Raw genomic sequence first — 23,590 nt, 5'->3', positions numbered from 1 at the left:
AAATACATAAAATATATATTTTAAATGGGAATAATTTATATTTACAAAGTTCGTAGTTCAGAAGCTAGGGAAAATTGCCTTGAAATTTTGGGGGAAATGCATTAATTGCCTTTGGTATCATGAACTCAGTTGATGTGTTTCACAGATTAAAAACTTTAGAATTAGTATATGAATAACTATTTTCTTATGTAGGTATGTATTTTGTGTTCTGCACTACACATCATCATTCAGGCATTTGAATGGAAAATATCTTTGCATTTAGGATAGGAAGTATTTACCTCTCCAAAAGTTGATGAAATACATTCTGGTTTTTTTCTGTTTCAGAATATTTAGTGACGCAGTTTTGCACATTCTCTTTCATTTCAGTGTCAGCATTTCTGAAACAAATGATCCAAGATTTGATTATAATGTCAATATGTATTGCCAATGATCTTTCAACTTGTTTAAATATGTGGGAAAAAATCATGGTTTTAGTTTATCATAATTTTCCCTAAAATAATCTGTCTTTCTTTGAAAAACAAGGTTTCAAAAACTATCACAATTAAATATTAAACTTCATGAATATTTATATTATAACAATTTATATAAGAAAATAAATTTGAATATTGAAACCTTGTTTTATTAATGAGCACTCTGAGATATGAATTTATCAAGTTTAAAGAAAATGCAGAGATGAAGTTTATTTTTTCCTGGGATGTTTTATTCATATATTATTCATAGTCATATGTTTATTCATATATAATTTATATAACATAAGCAATCAATCCACACCTAAAATTATTAAAATGGAAAATACATAATAATGATCATCAAAAAAGGATACTTAATTGGAATACACATCTCCTCAAACTTTCAAGTTAGGAAACTATTCTGTGTATTTTTAAAATCTCTACATTTTATTAAATGGAAGAAATAGTTAAATGTAGATGTTTACTCATTAATTTATTAATATAGTAATCAAAATTAATCATTAATTAATTTATTCATTTAATAAGCACTGATTTAGGGCCTATTGTGTTCCCTAAATCATGTGGTGAATAAAGTGACTTAATCCTTGATTGACCAGGACACCTTGTTCCATGGTCATACCACAGCAGACCGTACACATATGGATGAAGAGCACATCCTGGGTCTCTATCTCTGGGATGGAGACATAAGCAGACATATCACAGAGTGATAAGAGTGCTGATGATGGAAAGCAAGGAAGTACATAGGGATGGGGAGGGAAGTGTCAAATTCAGAGTCAACATCTAACAGTGAAGTCCAAACTTATTCTCAGAAGACCTTTATGACTGATGCATATGGGAAGCGTTGGGGAGTAAAAACTGTGGGGCAGGGGGCACTGATAAAAGATGCAGCTAGAGAAATATGCAGGGACAGGTCATAAAGGGCTATAAAAGGATCTTGAATGAATCCAGGGATTATAACTTACTAAAAACTTTCCCATTAAAATTATCTAAAATATAGCTTCAAATTAAGCATTTTTCTCTTATAATTCCTTAAAATATCAATTGCAAAATGTCCTTTGTTTAACTTTGTTTACAGTTCAGAAAGAGGAAATTTACCTGTGACACAGAAATCACAATGGCCTTAATTTATATAAATTTGACAACCATTATCAAGACTATTTGACAAGATTTTTGTTACTAAGATAATCAACAACTAAGTAATGAACAAATGCTATTTGATTTTACTTTGGCTTTGTCAATGGAGGAATCAACAAAATCAATGACAAAAGCTCCTCAAACTGTCAAGAATGAATTATTAAATAACTAAAGGATAGCACGCTACCAAAGCAGGATTTGGTTAAAATGGATCTATATTTCATTATTCTAGCCTGATTTTGCTTGTAAAGGCACTAACGAGTCCAACCCTCTTTCTTCTTATAAATAAGTTTCAGGTTAATGCAAGCAAGTTACCCCTACATGTCATTTGCATTTATTTATTGTAGAAGAGAAGATATTTGACTTGGATATATGGACAGGAGCACAGCAGGGCTTCCACCATGCACAGCTCTGGGGTGCCATTCATATAGACCACAATGTGAACAGTGGCCACTGGGGCTGGGGAACACAGCCTCCCTGTAATGTCAGCCACATCTCTTCCCATTTAAACTCTTTGTTACCAGGACTGAACACACAGCTCTGGGGGAAAATGCTATTGATGACGCTGAAGAAAACTTTCTGAATCAGCCAAGAAAAATTAAACCATATTCAGTGGAGTTTTAGAGTCAAGTGTATGCAGTGTAATTTAATTATTTGGGAATAATTAATTCATGTAGTGAATAAAGTGAATATTTGATTAACCAGGACACACTGTGCCATGAGCTTAGACAGCAGAGAATTTCACATACTCTCTGCTAGAATAGCTGTCCAAATGAACAAATCTCTCAAATTATGCTTGGATTACCTTACGGAACCATGCATTTTAAAACATTAATGAGAAAAGACAAAATCCATATATAATTTTGAGCCACAGTTAAAGATATAGAATAAGAAAACAATAAATGTAGGAAGGGACAGAAATTATTTGTTAAGTTTGTGTGCCAAAAAAGTCATGCACTACTTTAAGGGTTTCACCCTTACATTTTACATCTCACAGAATGAGCTAATTATGAAACGTATGCGTCAAAGATTTCAATTTCAGGCTTGACTTTACTTTGAAGATTAATTTTTAACTTTATCATCTTTACAAGGCAGTTCAGTGGACAGCGATCTGAATGTTACTCATTGTTCAGCGATGTATGAAGTATATTTAATCAATTTGAAGAAAGTTATATTAAACTATTATCAGCAGCCTCAAATATTCTAAACATCTCAAAAGAAAGGTCAAGAGGTAATATCACTGCTAATCATATGAGAAACAATGTGTTTAACTCATTCTTTATATCAGAGTTCTTCCCTAATTTATGATTCCTTTTGTCATAAAATGTAATGAAAATATAGCAGGTAATTTTCCTCCAATGCTAGAGAAATATTGGCTGTTTGGGAAGATTTAATTCAAATCTTGTAACGTAGGCAAAACTGCAGATTGATGCCTTTCAATGATGAAGTCAAGGATATAAAATTATATAGTTATCTTTTGAAAATTATATTTAGTTGTGAAATACACCAAAGATATAAATACAAATAATTCTGTATAATGACTTTAATAAGGAATTGTAAAATTATATTTAAGAAGCCACTTAAGAGCTCAGTTGCTTCAAAATACATTAATAAAACTCAAAATTGTTAATTCAAAATAGACATTGATATAAAACTTTTTTCAGAACTACTCATTTCGAACTCATTTTATCCCATGTCTAATCTACATCAAGGAACTAAATGATTCTTAGTATCTATTTTCATCTCCCAATATCAATAAAAAAATAAACACAGAATTCTCATAGAAAAATATCAGTACTCAATAAAAAAATAAACACAGAATTCTCATAGAAAAATATCAGTACTCAAGAAGACAAAAATTTGTAGACATTAGAAAGTGTATTTAATGAGAAAAATGAACATGCTGTTCTTACTGCATTTTTCGTCCAGGTGAGGTGTCTGGACTGATGATAATAAGGGCTCTGTTTGTATTCTTGTCTCCATTCCTCAAAACTCTGAGTCTTATAGAGACGTGTTGCTCCGGTGACTTACAGATGGGTTTCTTCATGGAAGGACTATTTGGAACGAGCATTCCTTCTATTGGCCAATCAAACTCCTTCAGAAAGAAATGACACAAAAATTGACAATAAATAAGAAGAGTTACTTCTAGATATAATAAAAGTGTAACACACTGCTTATACTTTGAATTGCTCATTAATCCATGAAACATGTATTGGGCACCTAAGATATTCCAGACAAGTCTAATTAATGTTTTATTAATAAAGAGGAAGGATAGTAATTTTTTAAGTGTATGTAAAACCTGTGTTGGGTTACAACATGGAAGATTTATTCCCTTTCAGACAAACATCATTCTAAGAAAACAGAACTGAATTAACTTGGAATGTTTTTGTTCATGTGTGAAATATCTTTAATATGAGGAAAGTAAGAATGTGTAAAAGATAATATTATCTAAACTAAACCTATTTGGCAAAGAAGAATATATTTGGGGAACTCTCCAAAAAGCATAGTGAGATAATAAAACTTAAATTTCACGTTTCGGGTGTAAGATTCAATTAATTTGTATTCATTTATTCATATATTCATTGACTTATTAATTCATGCATTATCCAAATGTTGTTTACTATATTCCAGGCACAGTGCTGGACACTGGAGATAAAACTATGAACAAAATAGGACACTCTTCCATGAGGAATTTCTAGTGGGTGCTCAGGAACTTACCTAAAAATAAACTGGCCATTAAATAGTGCATGTAGAATAGCAACAGGGGATGCCTGAGGTGTGACGGGACCACCCAGGAGGAGAAGCTAACTCAGAAATGCCATGTAACTCACCAGCAGCCTTAGAAGGAGTTAGCGTAGGAAAAGAGGGTTCAAATAATGGGGCAGTGTATGGATCAGACGTGAGGCTTAAGACAACATGATGTTTGGGAGAATAAACAGAAGTAAGGATGGTTCCCAGGTTTGTAGTTTGGGTGACTGGCATTACCATTCTCAGAAAGAGATGTCTGTGGAAGGAGTAAATGAGGAAAGGGATGATCAGAGATGATGTGAGACAAGGTCCAAGTTCTTTCTTTCTTTCTTTTTTTCTATCTCTATAAACAATTGCCCTGGCAGCAATTAATTCTCCATTAATCTGCAGTAACCACCCTGTAAAATATCATAATTACGTTAAGTATGGGTCTGTTTCTGTGTGTTTTATTCTCTTCAATTTGTCCATTTCTCTATCCCAGTACAGTACCATGCTGCCTTGATTATATCTGGTAAGTTTTGATATTTGGGAGGGCAAATAACCTCACTTTACTATTCTTCTTTGGAAATTGGCTCTTGTTGGCCCTTTGCTATTTCATGTACATTTAAGAATCAGCATGGTTAGTTTTTAAAAGCTTGTTTGGGACATAAATACTCTGTAGCAGGTTAAGTAATTTCCTATTAATCTCATGATTTATTTTCTGAAATGTGTGTTGGATCACGTCAAGGTTTCTCCCTGCATTTATTGAAATGTGCTCATATGATTACCTACCTTCTCATCAGCCATGTGTTAATTATATTAATTGATTAAAAAATTTTTTTAAACTAATTTGGTATTTCTAAATCAATCAAAATTGGTCACAATGTATAATCTTTTAAAGAAATTGCTGAATTCAATTGCTGATATTTTCTTCAGGATTTTTGCATGTACATTCATAAATAAAATTAACACATAATTTTCTTGTGCTATCCTCATCATGGTTTAGTGTCAAGTTTATCTTAGCCTCATAAAATGGGAAGTCTTGTTTCTTTTATAACAGTCGGAATATTTGTTTCTTACATATTTAGTAGAATTTACCAATAAAACTATTTGATCATGGTGTTCTCCTTGTGGGGATATTTTAACTATTGACTCTATTAATTCTGTGATTATTTGACTATTCAGGCTTTCAAATCCTTCTTGATTGCATTTTGTTAAATTACTTTTGTCCAGGAATTTATGTATATTATTTATCATGAAGCTATTTATAACATCTCTGCATTACTTTTAAATCTCTTAGCATCTATACTTACATATTGTTCCCAATATATTTACCTTTACTCTTTTTTTGTTAACAAGTTTAGCCAGATATATCCATGTTATTAATATTTTTAAAAAGCAATTTTTGACTTTGTTGATTCTGTTTCATATGTATCACGTATTGATTTCTCCCCTAACTTACTATCATATTTCCTTTCTTATAATTCTTTGAGCCCATTCTGCTATTATTTTCCTAACTTCTCAGGTTGAATGCAATCTCATTAATTTTTAACCTCTCTTCTTTTTCAATGTAAGTATTTAAAGTTATACATTTCCTTCAAGTATGCTTTAGCCATATTTTGTTTGGTTCTAAACATTTCCTTTTAAATTTTTCATTATTTCTTCATTGGCCTATGAGTTAGTTAAAATATCTTTTTAAATTTACCAACATAAGATTTTTTCTAATTACTTATTTAGTTATTTAGTTATAAATTAATAAGAAGCAAAACTTGATTTCATTTTCAAAACATATCAAGGATCCAGCTACTTCTGATCACCTCCGCTCCACCACCTTGGGTGAAGACATTAGTTCCTCTCGCTTAGAGATTGCAAAAACTTTCCAACTGCCTATTCCTGCTTCTAACTTAGCCCCCTTTCACCCTATTATTCTAATGATCATATCACTTTCCTGCTCCTAACCCTCCAACGGTTGCCTATCTCAGAGTAAGAGCCAAGGGGCTTACAAGGGCCCGAGGTGGCTCTGCGTGACCCGCACCCATCTTTTCCCTGTGACCTTGTCTGCTGCTGCTCTCCCCGTAGGCACACTGCTGCTACCACATTTACCTCTTTGCTCCTCAAAAACACAATCTCGGGACCTCTGCATTTCCTGGCATGCTTGTTTTCTGGATTTGCTTGTCCTTAAGTCTTTATTCAACTATCACCTAAAAGAATCCTCCCCAGGTCAATTGAAAATTTCCAAACCCTGCCCTGCCCTGCCCCACTCCCCAGCACTCCCTACCCCCTCCCCTTGCTTCTACTTTCTCTTTAACACTGACTAATGTTCATGAGAACACCTTGTGAATGGCTAAGAGCTTGGGCTCTGGGACCCAGAATTCTTGCATTTGAATCTTTGACCCATCACGGAGTGCGTGACCTTGGGCAAACCTTTGACCCAAGAGATGGAAGCTGATGGATAAATTCTTCCCTCTTTCTCCTCCAGGAGAGACTCTCCTAAGAACACTTTAAGTGGCTCCTTGGAGGACAGTTTGATAACACATTCTCACTTTGGCTCTCCTTCCTTCCCTGCTTGCCCCTATTGCTGCTCCCTGGGACTGCATTTTCTAAGGAAGTGGTAGCACAGAAGCCTTTTGCTGCAGGCTCTGCTTTCTGAGAAGCCCAAGCAAAGGCATCATAATCTCATGAACTAAAAGCGGAAGAAGTTTCCTAAAGGGAATATGGGTACAAATACCCAAAGAAGGGGCAAGTCATGTTGAGCAGGCAAAAAGCTCAATCACTACAGAGCTGGTCCTAGTGTCCGGGCAGGTCCAATGGACATGACCAAAGTAAAGGTACGTATCGGTTGGAGAGATGTGCTGGTATGTTAGACCAATACAGACCAAGGTGTCTGGTCTTTGGTTTATGGAAGGTTCTTCATAGAAAGAGAAATATGGTGTCAAGAAAATGAAGGACGATAAAAAACATGGATTAAACCTACTGAGTGCAAGCCCTGGCTACTGTGGCTCAGTGGATTGAGCGTCAGCCTGTGAGCCAAGTGTCGCTAGTTTGATTCCCAGTCAGGGCACATTACTAGGTTGCACGTCAGGTCCCCAGTTGGGGGCGCGAGTGAGAGGCAACCACACAGTCATGTTTCTCTCCCTCTCTCCTTCCCCTCTCTCTAAAAATAAAATAAACAAACAAATAAATAAATTATTTAAAAAAAAAAACAACCTACTGAATGCTATTTCCTCCACCCTCCATTTTCTCCATTGGAATTCTTATGTTCCCATTCATTTCTTTAGTCATTTTCTCTGTGTTCACACAACTCCATGGCACAGCTGCATCGTAGGAGACCTTGCTGGGCCATGGTGCTCCCTCCCGGGAATGGATGATTTTCCTTTAGCTTCTTCATCCCTCTCTCATAACCAGAGGCCCCTGTGCTTCTTTGGGAGTCCAGTTCTTAACCAGCCATTTGAATTCTTAATCCAACTGGCCTTCCTTCATCTATTTATTATTAATAAACTAAAGATGCTTTAATCTTCTCTCTTGGGCCTTCCTACATATCTGTTATTCCCCTTTTTAGTTACAATTAATTATCATCATCTCTTAACAGATTAATACGATGTTTGCTTGTAAGTTTCTTTTGTTTAACATGTGCCCCTCCAAGTGCATATATTTTAATTCAGTAACTTAGAAATTTTAAAATCGCTATCCAGTGGCTCATTCCAAAATCTTAAGTCTCTTCAGGTTCAGTTTTTGTAATGATTTCATTCTGGAACCTGAAAATCTTTTACTCCTTACCTTTAAGTAGTTAGAAGTACAACTTCTTAATTTACAACATTTCCCCAAGAAAATAATTTGAGTTCCTGGAAATTATTCCAGCGAACTTCAACACAGAAAAAAAACAAAATAATTATTTAATCTTATTTTTAGAAGGTTTTGACTATTTTTAAAATACTGATATCCTAAGACATAAAATGCTCTTTGCTTTCAAAACATAGTACTAATTGCCTTTAAGGATGAATGATATTTAACAGCAAGAACAGCATGAAATCAGTCCTCAGACCAGCTGTCACCACTGAGAGGTAAGTAGTTTGGTATCAGTGTAGTCTCAGTCCCCACAAAATAACCCCTGTTGTCCATATTTCCCTAAATCTTCCCTTGGTTTTCATCCTGCTTTGAAAAGTTTGGATCAAGGAATTAATGGGAGAATGTGAGTCTCACTCAGGATAGTGCTTCTTAGATGGTTTTCTTAGCCTGGCTAACTTTTCTCATACTGACCTTATAACGTAATGAATTGGCTCAACAAACAGCCTTGATTTCTGGGACACTAGACTTTTATATGTTTCTTCTTTCTCCAATCTTTGTGCTCTATTCACGAAGTCTGCCTTCTTCCTTTTCCAGTCCTTCCTTTTGACTCACGGCCAATATTTCTTAAACTGTCAGTACCATGAAGGTAGAGACCACGTCCATCTCCTTCCTTGCTCTATCTGCACTGCCTAAATATATAATAATGATTAGATGAGTATTAGAGTCAAGTTGGAAGATTGAATCTAGAATAAAATTAATGCATATGCTTACAGTGACCACAGTGTTCTGAATCCCACAATATGTAACATTTCTAATTGCCGTTTATTTAAACGGAAAGTCTCCTTTCTAAGCAAAACAGTAATTGCATTTAATTATACACAAATAAAATTATCTTTTTGCTTAAGAAATAAATGATATGGAAATGGAATTGAAAGACAATGTGGTTCCTTCAGATAAGATAGATTCAGATTTTAATTGAAATAGACCACATTGAATTTGAATGACAACTGAGTTTTTCTGCTTGGTAAGTATTTTCTTTTCTTACTTAAATATTTAGAGAAATAACAGAACTCTTAGGCTGGGTCTTTTTGCAACACATGATCAATTTGTCTCATCTTAGCTAATTTTGTGCCTTTGACTTTTCCCTTCGGTTTACAAGTGAAGGCCAACTTCCTATTCACTCCACCCAAAAACTACTGTTCCATTTGAATTGCTCGAGAACTTTGGAGTAGTCCATTTTTATCTCTAAGGTCATTTAATTGTCAAAGCCCAGACTACTGGCAAAAATTTTATTTTTAAAGGTAAATGTTAAAAGGAATGCAGTTAACTTAGGTTCCTAATATAATTACCATCATTACTTAAATTAACTGATTAACTAAATTACTTTACTTGTATATCAAGGTTTAAAAAATGTAAGTGCAATATCTGTTAAATTTGCAGTCATTATAATTTTCTCTCTTTTCCTACGTAAGGCAGTGTCCTACTTCTGAGGCGTCCCTGCTTTCTCCATCCCATTAAGTTGGTGGGAAGCTTGATAGTCTAACTAAGGGTACCCTAGTTCCTGCCAACTTGGAAAAGTCTTTTTTGTTTGTTTGTAGCTCTATATTTTATATACATATTCAATCAAATTGAAGGCCCAAACTTTATACCAGAATTGTTGTTTGTCCTCAATAATATACCTTTCCCTTCCCTTTTCTCACTATGGTTTCTGGGTACAGATGAAAGTTCAATAACCCATATACCATTGGGAAAGGGGGACCATAGTCTATAGGTGGATACTTGCTTTTGACCCTTATAGGCCTCTGAGGATGTGCCTCTTGACCTCTTTGGCCACCGGGCCACCTGCTGGCACCTGCTCACCTCAGTTGAGGAGTAAGTTATCTTTTCTACTCCGTGGGTTTGGGCCTCTGCCCTTCCTGAATCGCTGAAGAAAATTTTATAATTAGCACAATTCTTGTTGTTTTTTTCTTGGTCTCATGCTGGGTCTATTGGTTTTTCTGTGCCACCCCTCCACTCTGGCTTCCACATTGGCTCTCACTATTGCTGCAAACCCTGAATCTTAGACACACAATTCACTGGGCCATGGGCTCAGGTTACCCAACCCACAGCCTTTGGTATTTTGAAGAACTCCTTTCTCTTTCAACAAAATTAAGCTTTCTAGATTGCTGCATCACTGAAGTCTAAAGAGATTGGTGTTTGGGACCCTAAGCAATGACTTCTTGGTTTCAGACCCCATCAGCCCTTCCCCTAAAGTGCCAAGACTCATTGATTCAGTCAGTGGGCGGGAATAGGGAATTGTAATTTCAGGGTAAAGGAAAAAAAAGAAAAACCTAGATTTAAACCGAAAAATATGACAAAGCAACTAAACAAATTGGGATAAATATTTTAAAAAATCTTTTAGAACATATCATTGACGTAGGAATAAAGCAAGAGATACTAGAGACCCAGAGGGACAAACAGAGTGCTGAAGCTGGACTTTATCTTAAGGGAATTTTCCAAACTCCAGTGAACTTCTGCTTCCATGGTCTTACAGGAGAAGAGCACAGGAGGGAATTTTCAGGGCACAGCAAAAATGGGAAGCCTAAGAGTAGAATCTCTCCCCTCATAAAGCAAAATCACCATAAGATGAATGCCGTTAAAAAGAAAACGAGAGTGAATATCTCTCCAGGTGGTTTAAGTAAAATAGACCATCTCAAACATTTTCTCTATGTGGAAGAAAAAAATAATCTTCACGCTACAGGACCACCATCACTTGGAGTATAAAACACTTTAGATAAAGATAAATAGAAAATTAATAATCTGAAAGAAAAATGTTTGAAAACATGTTGCAAAAATGCATCAGAAAGAGGCAAAAAAAAGGAAAGTATAAAAGAAAGGTTAAAAGACATGGAGGTCAAAGTGAGAAGGTCTAGCATAACTCTAATCAGAGCTTTTTTATTAAAGAAATGGAGTGAAAGGAGATAGGAGAAAGAATATTTGAAGAGGTAATGGGCGATAATTTTCAGGAATGATGCAAGATACCAATCCATAAATTCAAGAACTCCAAGCAGGAGAAATAAAAGTAAATCCTCTTTCAGGCATATTATGATGAAACTTAAGAAACAAAAGAAAAGGAAAGATTTTAAAAGCTGTCAGGGAGAAAAGACAGATTACCCTCAAAGGAATAACATTTAGAGTGATAGCTAACTCCTCAGTAACAACAATGAAAGGTAGAAGTCAGTGGTGATGTCCTCAGAATGAGGGCAAAATTAAGACTTGTTCAGATAAGTAGAAATGAAGTTTCCTACCAATAAATAAAAGAAGAGTGTACTAGGCAAAAGGCAAGTAACCCCAGCTGGAAAGATGGAGACATAAGATGAATTGATAAGAAGAAAGAAGAAAACTTTGGGTTAAATCTAAATAAATATTGATTACATACAACAATGTTAATATCTTGTGGAAATTTTTTAAATGATAAAATTAGAATACATGACAATAATAGCGTGTAAGTTACAAATGAAATGATTGAAATTCAAGTATTCTAATGTTCTCAGTTATTTGAGAGAAGAGTAAATATATTTGTTAATGTTAGATTTTGATCATTTACATATGCAAGTTAAAATGTTGGGAATAACAAAAATAAAAGATAAAAATAGAGGATATAATTTCCAAAGTAGGGGATAAGAAACATATGAGGACACAACTCTAATAAAAAAAAAAAAAAAGAATGGAGAAAAAAATGAAACAAATAAAAAGCAGAACAAATATAAAGTAAGTAACCTAAATATATGTCATTACAATAAATAGAAAAGACCAAATCCTTATGTAGAGATAAAGATTATCAGACCACTTTTTAAAATGAACTATATACTGATTATTGGAGACCCCCTAAATAGAAGAATATACAAATAAACTAAAAAGATAAAAATAAGAAATATGAGGCAAACAACCAAAAAAATTAAAATATTTCTATTAGTATTGAATAATTGAGACTTTTACTAAAGCTCAAGAGAGTATACATGATGATAAAATTTCAATTCACCATGGAGATACAATATTTCTGAGCATGTGTGAGTGTCTAAGAATTAAATTTCAAAATACATAAAATAAAACTTAACAGCATACAAGAAAAAATAAATTCATTTCCATAACAGAAGACTCAAATGAACGTTTCCAATTGATTGCTAGAACAACAGAATTAATTAACTTCTTGCACCTAACAGCTGAAAATCAAAAAGCTACATGGAAATTTTTACAAACATTGACTGGGCCTTAAAACTTTAAGTATCAATAACCACGTCTTATACTAAGCAATACAACCTCATTCAGTTGGCCGCTGGGAAGGACTGGCCACATGTAGGTAAGCTTATTCCAGAGAGGATTTTCAACTTTGGAACGCTTCCACTGGCCTGGCTTACTGGTCCCTGCATGTTTTATGGCCCACCTAAAGCAAAATAAAAGACAAAAGAAATTTAGTGAAGTAAAATATCACTTCTCAAAATATTTATTGAGTACTTACTATGAGCTAGGCAAAGAATTAAAAACCCAAATCTGATAGCTTTACTGTGTCATACAAGAGAACATATCAAAATAATATTAAAATAAAATAATAAATTTTTAAAAATCTGGAAGAATTGGCAATGTTATAATTGACAGTGGAATTTGAGACAGGCCAATTAAAATAACAAAGTCATTTCATAATAACTATGACATATATAACAATACTAACAAAAAAAAATTCAAGCAAAACTTTTTAGACATTCAAAGAGAAAACCAACCTAGACAACAGATTACAATCTACTAGACAAATATTTTTTAAAGTAATAAATAAGGATCTGAAATATCTGACTTTGGGTGGTGAGCACACAATGCAATATATGATTCTGTATCATAGAAATGTACTCTTGAAACCCATATGATCCTATTAACCAATGTCATCCCAATACAATTAATAAAAATAAAAAAGAAAGAAAGAAAGAAATATGACTAAGAGAAAAATAAAATATCTGACTGTTATAAGTAAAAAGCGTATGATTTTTTATGTAGATTGTAGTCTGTTAAATAAAATACATCTTTCTCAACAATTCTTAGAATATTTATAATATTTGTCACTAACCAAGTAAATTTCAATACAGTTTTAAAGTGAAAATTGAACAAGCCACTCTTTGTGGCAAATGATAGAATAAAATTAGAAATAAATGAAAGTTTAAAATTTACTATTTCAATCAGAAGATAGTTTTAAAAACAGATTCTCCTCCCAAAATACTATTATACTACATAGAAAAATAAAATAAAAGACCAATACCTATTTAGAAAGCAAGAAAAAGAATAATCATGAAAACTTAAAAGATCCACCTAGAACTATAGTCAAAGGCAAATTCATAATGTTAAATGCTTATTTATTAAGAACTAGGGAAGGAAAATTAATAAAGCTTTCAACTCAATTTATTTTATTTATGTTATCTTATGGAACAAAATAAAAGAAAATAATTAAGATTAAAATGTAAATAAATAATTTAAAAAATAGAACATCAGTAGAATGGTTTTAAAAATTTGTTTTTTCTTTTTCTTTTATAAAGTAATGTTTCTGAAATAAAAATATGCAAACTTTTGCATATAAGTCTAGATTAATAAAAATGTAATACAAACTGAGTAGAAAAAATTTAGGTAAATATTTATCATGAAGATTACAAGGGTATATTTTGCATGTGTATGTTAATCAATGAAAATTTTCTTTCTTTCTTTTTTTTTTTTTTTATCCTCACCGAGGATGTTTTTTCACTGCTTTTAGGGAGCGAGGAAGGGGAAGAGAGAGACATTGATGCAAGACTCAACTGGTTGCCTCCCCTATCCACTTGGACCAGGGATGGTACCCGCCCTGAAGGGGGACCAAACCCGCAACCTAGGTATGTGTCCTGACCAGGAATTGAACCCTCACCCTTTCAGTTACGGGACAATGCTTCAACCAACTGAGCCACAGTGGCCAGGGCTCAATGCTAAATTTCTGATAAAATAAATGAATTAAAAAAAAATCTCATAGATGAAATATAAAACAGAAAATATGGCCTTGCTCATAGGACTTCACAGGTGATGGAACAGATCATTTTTATGTAATATAAACTATTCTAAACCGTAAAGATACAAAAAACTAGCTAATTCATTTCATGAAGGGGAGATAAGCTTCATAATCAAGTCAGTTACTGGCAATTTAGAAAGTAATACAGAAATCACTTAAAATTAAAGATGTAAAAAATTTAAATCAATATTAACCAATAAAATGTAACATTATGGCAAGAGCACAACCACTATAGTTAAGCAATACTGAGTCTAGAAATAAAATAATGACATTTATTAATGTAATAAATAAATCACTGATTAAAGTTTGAGAACACAGGAGCAGTCCCATAATGTTCTAGCAATATGATGGTCACCTGGGCCTGAACATTTTCTCAGCCTCATCAGAACCACCTGTAGTACCCAAACTCATGTTCAAGGGCCCAGGTTTCCCCTAAGCTTGCTGAAAATTCTTAGAGCCTGTACACCAGGAGGTGGTGGTGGCAGGAAAGACCTGTCTTTTAACAACATAGAGCCTGCCTCTCCACACTGCAGAGCTAGCTGTGCTCTGACTGAAGCCAACACTTCTGCTTGTACCTAGGTTCTTGTCCTCTCTCATCTAGAAGTCATCATTTTCCTGCTCTTCTGAGTCATTTCATCCCTATAATGTGTGATAGCTTGATATCTTAAAAAAGAAAAAAAACTTTATACTCCACATCCTCCTCCAGTTATTGTCTTATTTCTTGTGTCCCTTTACAGCCAATTCCTTAAAAGGCTCATCTCCTATTCTCCTCCCTTTTCCTCATAAACTCGTTTGAATTAGATTTTCACCTCTGAAACTCCAATGAAACTAAGCCATCAGGTTTAACATTACCAAAAATCAAAGGTCATTTCTGCAGCCTGAACTAAAAGCAGTGGCTCACAAATGATCACTTTCTTGACTTGACTTCACTTGACTTCTGTGAAACCACAGCCTCCTGGTTTCTCTCCCAGGTGAGTAGCCAAAATTGTTAGTCTCCTCTTGTGTGCCAGAGGGTTTGAAATCAATGCTCTGGAAATTCAGGGCCTGCCACATCAATCAAGTTTTTAGACGTCCACTTGTCTGATGCATTGCTGTAAGGTAAAGGACAGGTTGCTGATGAGAAGATTCATCTTCCTGGCTGCAGTGCCTATATAACTTCAATCCATCAATGGGTATCTTTAAAAGGAACTGGTCAAGTTCAACTTATACTGCTAATAAACATTCATATAGAGCAAAGGCTATTTGATTGCAGAGTTCCAGCCCAGCATGAGCTTTTATGTAAAAGCAATAGGCCTCTTAATATCCTGTTTTATAAATGAAGAACTGAAAGACCCTTAACTGTAATGGCACTAGCATGCCCAGCTAAAATGACTGTACATGTGCATAATATAAATTAGAACTTTACAACATCAGTAAGGACATTTGAAATCTTAATTCCTGAAAGCCAGCACTAGGTGGAGACAGTGATTCATGCATGCTTGCAGGCAGCCTTTTCTTGTCCCTCAAGAACTTATTTCTACTTAATATTTTCCATTCTTCTCTTCAGTGTGAAAAAGGGTGTCGCTAAACAATCATTATTTTAATAGAAAGATTTTATAAAACAAAATATTTCATGCTTTAGAAAAACTTACTTGAAAACACATATACCCTACAAGGTAGCCAAATAAGCTTCAAAAGCAAGTTTATTTATTTAAGATAATGTCTTTATTAACTCTGCCTTTCTATTAAAAGTAAAATTCTATTTACAATACTTCATGAGTATCTACCCCAGAGTATGACCAAAGGTAAAAATATCCTCTTAGATATATCTGAACCTAAAGATCAAAAATTTAAAATAATTCTTCAGTATTTTCATTGACAAATAGCTATCTCCTCCCTCAGAAACTAAGTCCAGAACTGATCATATCAATTTCAGTCTAATTAATGAAATAATGGATGCAACAGAGTGCTTTGTTCAATTAGTTTTATAAAGAAATGGGAAACAAAACACTTGAGATAATGTTCTCTGGAGTCCGGTGCCTTTGACAGAAGGTATTATTTTGCTGTCTTGGAAATCAAGTAAAATAAAAACAAATTTAAATGTGTCCCAGTTGAAGAAATACAGTCTTTTTTAATACTGTATCAGGAGGTCAAAATTATACTGCTTTCAAAAATGTAATGAACAGTAATAAAATGATACAATATATAATTGAATTTGATACAGTAAATTATAAATATTCTGGCAAATTAGAACCTAAATCTGCAATGTTTAACAAACGCACATGTAAATATTCAATTCACATTGTACAGCTGTCAAAGAAACTCTTTTTGCTTTACACTACGTCCTATTTATTTAACTGGTCATTTTTCGTTTGTTTGTTTTTTAAGGTTATCTAAGCCACAAGATTAAAACACTTAGAATTCATCTATAATTAATTTAAAATTGCATGGTTCCTCAGAAACAGTGAAAGCACATTTTTCATACAGAACAATAATACACTCCATAGATTTATTTTGATAGAAATCAGTTTATAAGGTTAATTTTAAGTTCTCAGTCTCAGGAAAAAAGAGGATAGGAGAAAGAAATGAGCCTATTGTAACAATGATAATATAAAAACTATTGGCTTCAATAGAATTAAATAATAGCCCAACAAGTTCCTATGGATTTGAACTGTTTTTAAAGCTTTCTAAAGGTCAGTACTGTAGATAGGGAAGAAATCGTTCCAAATCACTAACTATGCACACAAACTAATCTTAACATTATATAAATGTTAAAAGACTAGATACAGAGCTGGACACCTGGACCCATCAAATATCAATCTCTAGTCTCTTACCATTAATACCACTGTATGAAATATTTAGGCCACATTTATTTTGCAATTTACACTGAATGTTAAAAATAAATGTAATAGTCTATGTAAATAATTACTTTTAAGATTTAAACTTTAAAGAACTTTAACAGAAACTGAAGACTGCAGTGTTAATTTAGAAGCCTAAATTCACAAAGATCAAGCAATTTTTGCATATTAAATACTATTCTACTTTATTGCTGGAATATGTTGTACAAACTAATAAATGCACTTGCAATTTGTTCTTCTCTCTTATATACGCCCATTTGCCCATGTCTTTACATTATTTTGTTTTGATAACTAGCAAATTAATTAAGACAAAGCCCTTTCTTCCTTCCTTCCTCCCTCCCTTCCTTCCTTCCTTTTTTTCTTTCTTCTTTCCTTCAGTTTTCTTTTTCTTTTCTTTCTTTCTTTCTTTCTTTCTTTCTTTCTTTCTTTCTTTCTTTCTTTCTTTCTTCCTTTCTTTTCTTTTTATTTTTAGAGAGTGAGAGAATGGGAGGAGAGAAACATCAATTTGTTGTTCCACTTATTTATGCATTCATTGGTTGCTTCTTATATGTGTCCTGACTATGGAATGAACACACAACCTTGGCATATAGGGATAATGCTCTAACCAACAGAGCTACCCACCAGGATAGAGCCTGGATTTCAATGGCAACTAAATGCTAAAAGGGAGAATTCTATGATCATGTTTCCACTTTGCATAACTGGGAATTTCTAAAATGAGAAATGGTTCCAACAATTATGCTGAAAGCAATTCTGATTTCATAATAATTTCCAAAATTTTATATTATATTCCTCTCAATTGAAGACCATTAATTAAGCCTTATAATACAATCCAAAGTTACTTTAGGAGATCAGTTGTGAAATATGGTGGAAACCTATAGTGCATTAATGGTAATTACCAACAATATACATTTCTGCATATGGATATAGAGATATTTATAAAGTCAAACCTGACATCTCTTGCAAGTTTGCTTTTTAAAATAAATCTGCTCTATTTGTTTTGTTTTTCTACTTGGTTGAGCTTCCTGGTTATTTAGATTCTGGATACATAGAAGTAATCTATATTCAGCATTAAAAACCTATCATTATCTCTCATAGAGTTTCATACTTGTGTAAAAGCAGAGCTGTCTTTGCAACTACAGTAAAATCTCCATCAAGCTCAAGCTTTGTTAAAAAAAAAAAAAAAGCTTCCTTTAGTAGTACTTGATTATGGTCGAGCCCCATGTAATCTTTGAGTTCGTGAATCTTTTTATCACCTTGAATCTGATAGGTTTGATATCTCAGATCTTTAGGGAATCCACTATCTGAAGTTTCTGTGTCATTTTTTGTTTCTTCTGTTTTGCAAACACAGCAAATGAAGAAACATCTATTGAGAACCTGCTTTTTGTCCTCAGTACTATGCTAGGCACTAAAGGGAATCCACAGGAAGTCGGAGAGGGCTTTTCTCCTCAGAAAAATTATGGCATTTTAGGAAGAAGAAGAAGGAGAAGGAGAAGGAGAAGGAGAAGGAGAAGGAGAAGGAGAAGAAGAAGAAGAAGAAGAAGAAGAAGAAGAAGAAGAAGAAGAAGAAGAAGAAGAAGAAGAAGAAGAAGAAGAAGAAGAAGAAGAAAGAATATATATATATATATATATATATATATATATATATATATATATGAAAGTTTTTTAAAACAAGACAAAAATATGTAATGGAAAAATGGCACTTTCAATAGGAGACATAACAGGTAGAACTAAAAATAATGAGGTTTTTATTATGAAAAGAAACTGCTGGGCCCTGGCGGGTGTGGCTCAGTGGATTGAGCTCCAGCCTAAGAACTTAAAAGTCTCCAGTCTGATTCCCAGTCAGGGCACAAGCCTGGTTGCAGGCCAGGTACCCGGTCGGTTAGGGGCACACAAGAGGCAACTGACCAATGTTTCTCTCCCTCTCTTTTGCCCTCCATTCTCCTCTCCCTAAAAATAAAATAAAATAAAATATGGGGGAGTGGAGAGTCTTTGAAGGGTCTATAAATTTTCTAGTTATGAAGAATAAAGAGTTTGGAAGAGTGAAAGGGAAGAAGACAGATGCCATTTCAAGAGATGAAGAAGAATATAATCTTTACTATTATATAGCAACTCCAAAATATATATTTCTTAAAGACATAGAATTCTAGCTAAAAGAGAAGGTGATTCATACCTATAGCCTTTCATTTTCTCGTCTCAGTTATGTGTAGCCCACTCTTTTGCTCAAAGTAAAGTGCTCCACAATTGAAAGTTCTCGATTGCCACTATTTTTCCATAGCAGGAAGGAATAGTTATCCCTCAAATCAGTTCTCCCTCCCTTCAGTAGTAATAGCTTTTTAGATGGGCACAACACTATCCAGCTAAAGATAATATTTCCTTGCATTTAGGTGTAGCCATATACCAAACAAAATTCTAGCCAAATGAGCTGAGTGGATGTGGCTTGCAGACGTTATCCTTAAAGTAATGGAACATGTGCTCCCTAATCCTTTTTCTCCATCCCACTGGCTGGAATATGTCAAGAGCTGGAACAGCCACTTTAGACCCGTAGGTGGAAGCCATGTGATAATAACGGCAGAGCTGCCTACTCGGCTCCGTAGTATCACCTTATCTATAAACAGTCGTATAGAGAGGAATGAGCTTCTATAAAGGCCTAAAGTTCTGCAGTGTTTGTGCAGCTTAACCTACATGCTTTCCAGTATAATCCTGGCTATTTTCATTGCTCCAGTCTTCTATGTTTTCCGGTGTTTTCTCTGAACCTTTTACCACTTTCTCTGTCACTTACTTCTGAGGAACTTTCATAAGTTGTGGCCACCATTGATAATTATCTTTCCTAATTCTTATTGCTACTTTCATTCATTCCTGTCCTGTCTTTTCCTTCCTTTGTTGTTCACCCACTGGTTTATCCAATGGTGACCTTTTCTGACTTCTTCAGTAAATGCTCTGAGAGGCAGTAAGTGATAGCTCTTCAGAAATACTGGCATTGAAAACATGGACCCCACCTACTTGGTCTAGATGGTACTGTGTGGGTCCCCAGGGAATCATGGGGTGGATTTTAGTCATCACTACATCACGACACAGGATGGGTCCCTGGAGACTGCCAGCCATGAGGAAATAAATGATAGCTTTTTGTAAGTATTTCCTCTTCAGAAATATTTCTCCAAACAGCTATTAAGGTCTACAGATTGTCTATTGTGAGCAACATTTTAGTTCTGCATCAGAAAAAGATTCCAAGAGATAGCTGAGAAACAAGAACACAGTAGAGGTTCCATATGAAAAGGACAAGAGCCATTATCTAGAGAAGAGCAATGATAAGGTATGAGCACACTAGAAGAAGAATAAATATCAATAGGAAGTACACAAACGTAATCAATGACAAAGGCTCTTTGGCCTAAAGTCAGTCTTGGGAAGCACCACCATCTAACACACGTCTACATTTATGCTGCTCTGTGCAAGGGTCCAAGGTTGGGAATGTGAAAATACCGTTTTCCATCAGCAGGAGGGTGAATCCAAGGATATGAAACCTGCAGATATGAAAAGCTGACTGGATTTATCGGGGGAAAAAAATCCCATGTATATGTGGACCTGTACAATTCAAACATATGTTGTTCAAGGGTCAACTGTACTTCCTTAAGCTAGAAATTTAGAAAAATAATTCTAAGTCGAAGAATATTAAGACATAAAATTTTTGATGCATATTACCATATTGTTTTCTAAAGGGGCAGGGTTGACTGGAATTCTTTTCTGTAAAAAAGTCATTTGGCTAATATCTATGGTTGGGCTATATTGTTCAAAATTATTTAACTCAGATTTGGGAAGTGACCAAAATAAAAATAAATTCTCAAATAGTTGTATGGGCAGCCATGTCAATTGTAGGTGACCTACTTATTCTGATCTAAAGACTTAGTGATAAATTCCCAGCCCTGTCTGGATTCAGTACTTCTGTATACTGGACTTCTTTCAACAAGCAACACTTAATTTTCTCTTCCCCTGCGAGGTGTGTGAACACAGAGGTCTTGAGCTCCTTGCACATGGTTGTATCTCAGAGTCTAGCACGGTCTGTGAAACGTAGGAGACAGAGGAGACACTGAAAAATATTCCCTATATAAATAGAAGAATAAAAGTTAGTGAAGACGGTCATCTAGTTCAGAGCTCAAACACCCCAGTTAGAGTTCCCAACTCTACACTTTTAAGTAATTCATTTCTTATAATCTTTTAAAATACAAGCATAGTCATCAAGTACCTTACATATACTACATGTATATAACCCAGTGCTAAGTTTTGGGGGGACTTAAAAAGAAGTATAAAAAATGCAATGCCTGCAGCCTATTTCAATGGAAAGACAGGACATACACAGTAAAATATGATACAACGTAGCTGTGCTACCCAATAAGGTAGCCACTAGCCACATGGGCTCTTTAAATGTAAATTTGAATGAGCTAAAATTAAAGCAAAAATGCATTCCTCAGTCATACTATGCACAGTTGAAGTGCTCAACACCTCATCACTGCGAAACAGTATAAGACAAATTAATAAGATCTGAGAGGCAGAGACTTGGTCAGAAGCTGAGGTGGGGGAGGGGAGTGGGGGTGGGAACCAATGAGGGAGAACCATTTGACTGACTCCATAGGAGAGAATACTTCATGAGTTGAAGAAAAGCAAAAAAAAAAAAAATCTCATTGGAAATTTGAAGAATGATTTAATAAGCCAGTGGATTAGGAAAGTGTCTGCCATATAAATGTCCTCAATAGCCTAAAGGGGTCTGCATTGTACTCCTTTATGACTAAAATATTAGTCACCTTGACACAAGACTCTTCATTTTCACACTTTACTATGCCTTCTAAGGGGCAAAAGTTTAAATGTTAGATAGCCCCTAAAAATTGTGTTAAAGGAGCCCTGTGGAGCAATGCTAGATATAAACTCACAGATCACTTCCTTCCCAACCCCGTCCCTGTGGCTGCTGCCAGACCATCGTGTGCCTTCCTGTTCTGGGCCCCAGCTCACAGCATCCAGCAAGTCAGAAGCACCTGACTCTCAAGTGCTTTCATGTCGAATTAGGCCATAGCGGAAGTATTAAAATCTTGTAGATATTCCTTAGCAGGGTTAGCTGACCCACCCAGATGTACTCAAATAATTGATGAAAAGTTGTATAAATCTTGGACCTTTGCACTACTCTTTAAGTGTGGTAAAATCCTGAGCCAGCACGTGCCAAGGGATGGTCCACTGCATCTCACCCACTTCTTTATTTCTGTAAATGTACATTTTTATTGAATTTTCCCCCTAGCATTTATTCCCCTTAGACCCCTTTGCCTCTGCAATCACCACATTTGTTCATGTCCATGAGCCCTAATTCCTTTTTGCTTGATCTTCCACTCCCTAACCACCCTGTTCTCTATCTATGAGTCTGTCTCTATTTTGCTTGTTAGTTCAGCTGGTTCATTAGATTCCACATTTGAGTGAAATCATATGGCCTTTGTCTTTCTCTGACTGACTTATTTCACTTAGCACAATGCTTTTTAATGCTTTCTTTCTTATTGCTGTGACCAGTGGAGGTTAGAGAATGCTTCCCTTACCATCCTCAGATCCAGATAACTCTTCTCTTGAATCTGAAAGTGAAAAAAGTGAGTTTTCTCTGATAGTCAAGAATCAACAGTGACTTCCCATCATCTCCAAGCCTCTCGAAATGGTCCTTTATATTTTCCATCTAATGCAGTACGTTATCCAAAGGAAACTCTTAATAAACACACGTGTGAACAATCCTAGATTTGTCACGGTGTTATACTGTGGATACAGAACATTCGGTTTGTAAGAAATGGGTCTGTTTGACTAGACTGTAATCTTCATGGGGGTTTGTGCCTAGAACAGTATCTGGGACAGAACCTGCACTAAATAAACTGTGGTAAAACGTAGTGCCAACTACAGAACTGGGCAATTAGCGGTCCTGTCCTGGGCCTCAACTTTGCCCTCTTCCTACTTTACTCAGTGTGGGGGGAGGTCCATGGGGTCAGGGGGAAGTGTCTGCCTGGAGTCCATGTGCCTCCTTCCTACTTCTAGACAATTCTCTGAGACCTCAGGGTTTTCACTGACCGAATATCCCCAAACTTGCTTCCAGAGACTGGAACAGCCTCCTCTCCACTGAAGATCATGCTGCTGGTCTGCAGCCCCAGTGCTGAAAGATGGCCAACAGACAGCTCTGTCTGGTCTGGGGCAGAGATGGCACACAGAGGCTGGTCTTGCTACTTCTGCGTTTGAACGCCCATTGTGTGTTAGATATACCTGGGGCTGTGAGGGGAAAGTGGGTAGGCCAAGGGCATCTGTGCTTTTATCCCAGGCTTGGTTGAATAAATGGCTGGCTGCCTGGCTGGCTGGATGAATATATGCATGGATAGATAAATGAATGAAAACAATGTCATTACATGAATCCATGACCTATATCAGGGAAAGAGAAATGAATGGGGGCACATGGGCTTTTGCAAAGATTCTGATAATAAATAGCTGATTGGACAGGACCACTTTCAGTGTTTTTCATGATCCATCTCAACAGTAAAAACATTTTCCAGAAAAATGTGACTGCTCATGAGATATCA

General features: G+C 35.1%; 1 protein-coding gene across 1 annotated transcript in view; it reads right to left on the bottom strand.

Moving 5' to 3' along the window:
- Positions 1-12,452, bottom strand: part of DCDC1 (doublecortin domain containing 1) — a 63,962-nt gene extending 51,510 nt beyond the window's left edge. The window contains exons 1-3 of the mRNA XM_090267269.1: positions 12,417-12,452; positions 3,518-3,699; positions 279-377 (exon numbers count right to left, since the gene is read on the bottom strand). Coding sequence (XP_090123395.1) covers positions 279-377; positions 3,518-3,699; positions 12,417-12,452 — 317 coding nt within the window. The remainder of the gene's footprint in view (positions 1-278; positions 378-3,517; positions 3,700-12,416) is intronic.
- Positions 12,453-23,590: the final 11,138 nt, after the last annotated feature.

Source organism: Furipterus horrens, unplaced genomic scaffold, assembly GCF_987537825.1.
Source record: "Furipterus horrens unplaced genomic scaffold, mFurHor1.1.pri manual_scaffold_2, whole genome shotgun sequence".
Classification (NCBI taxonomy): Eukaryota; Metazoa; Chordata; class Mammalia; order Chiroptera; family Furipteridae; genus Furipterus; species Furipterus horrens.
The sequence above is the reverse complement of the archived record's forward strand: the minus strand, read 5'-3'. Positions and strand labels throughout refer to the sequence as shown.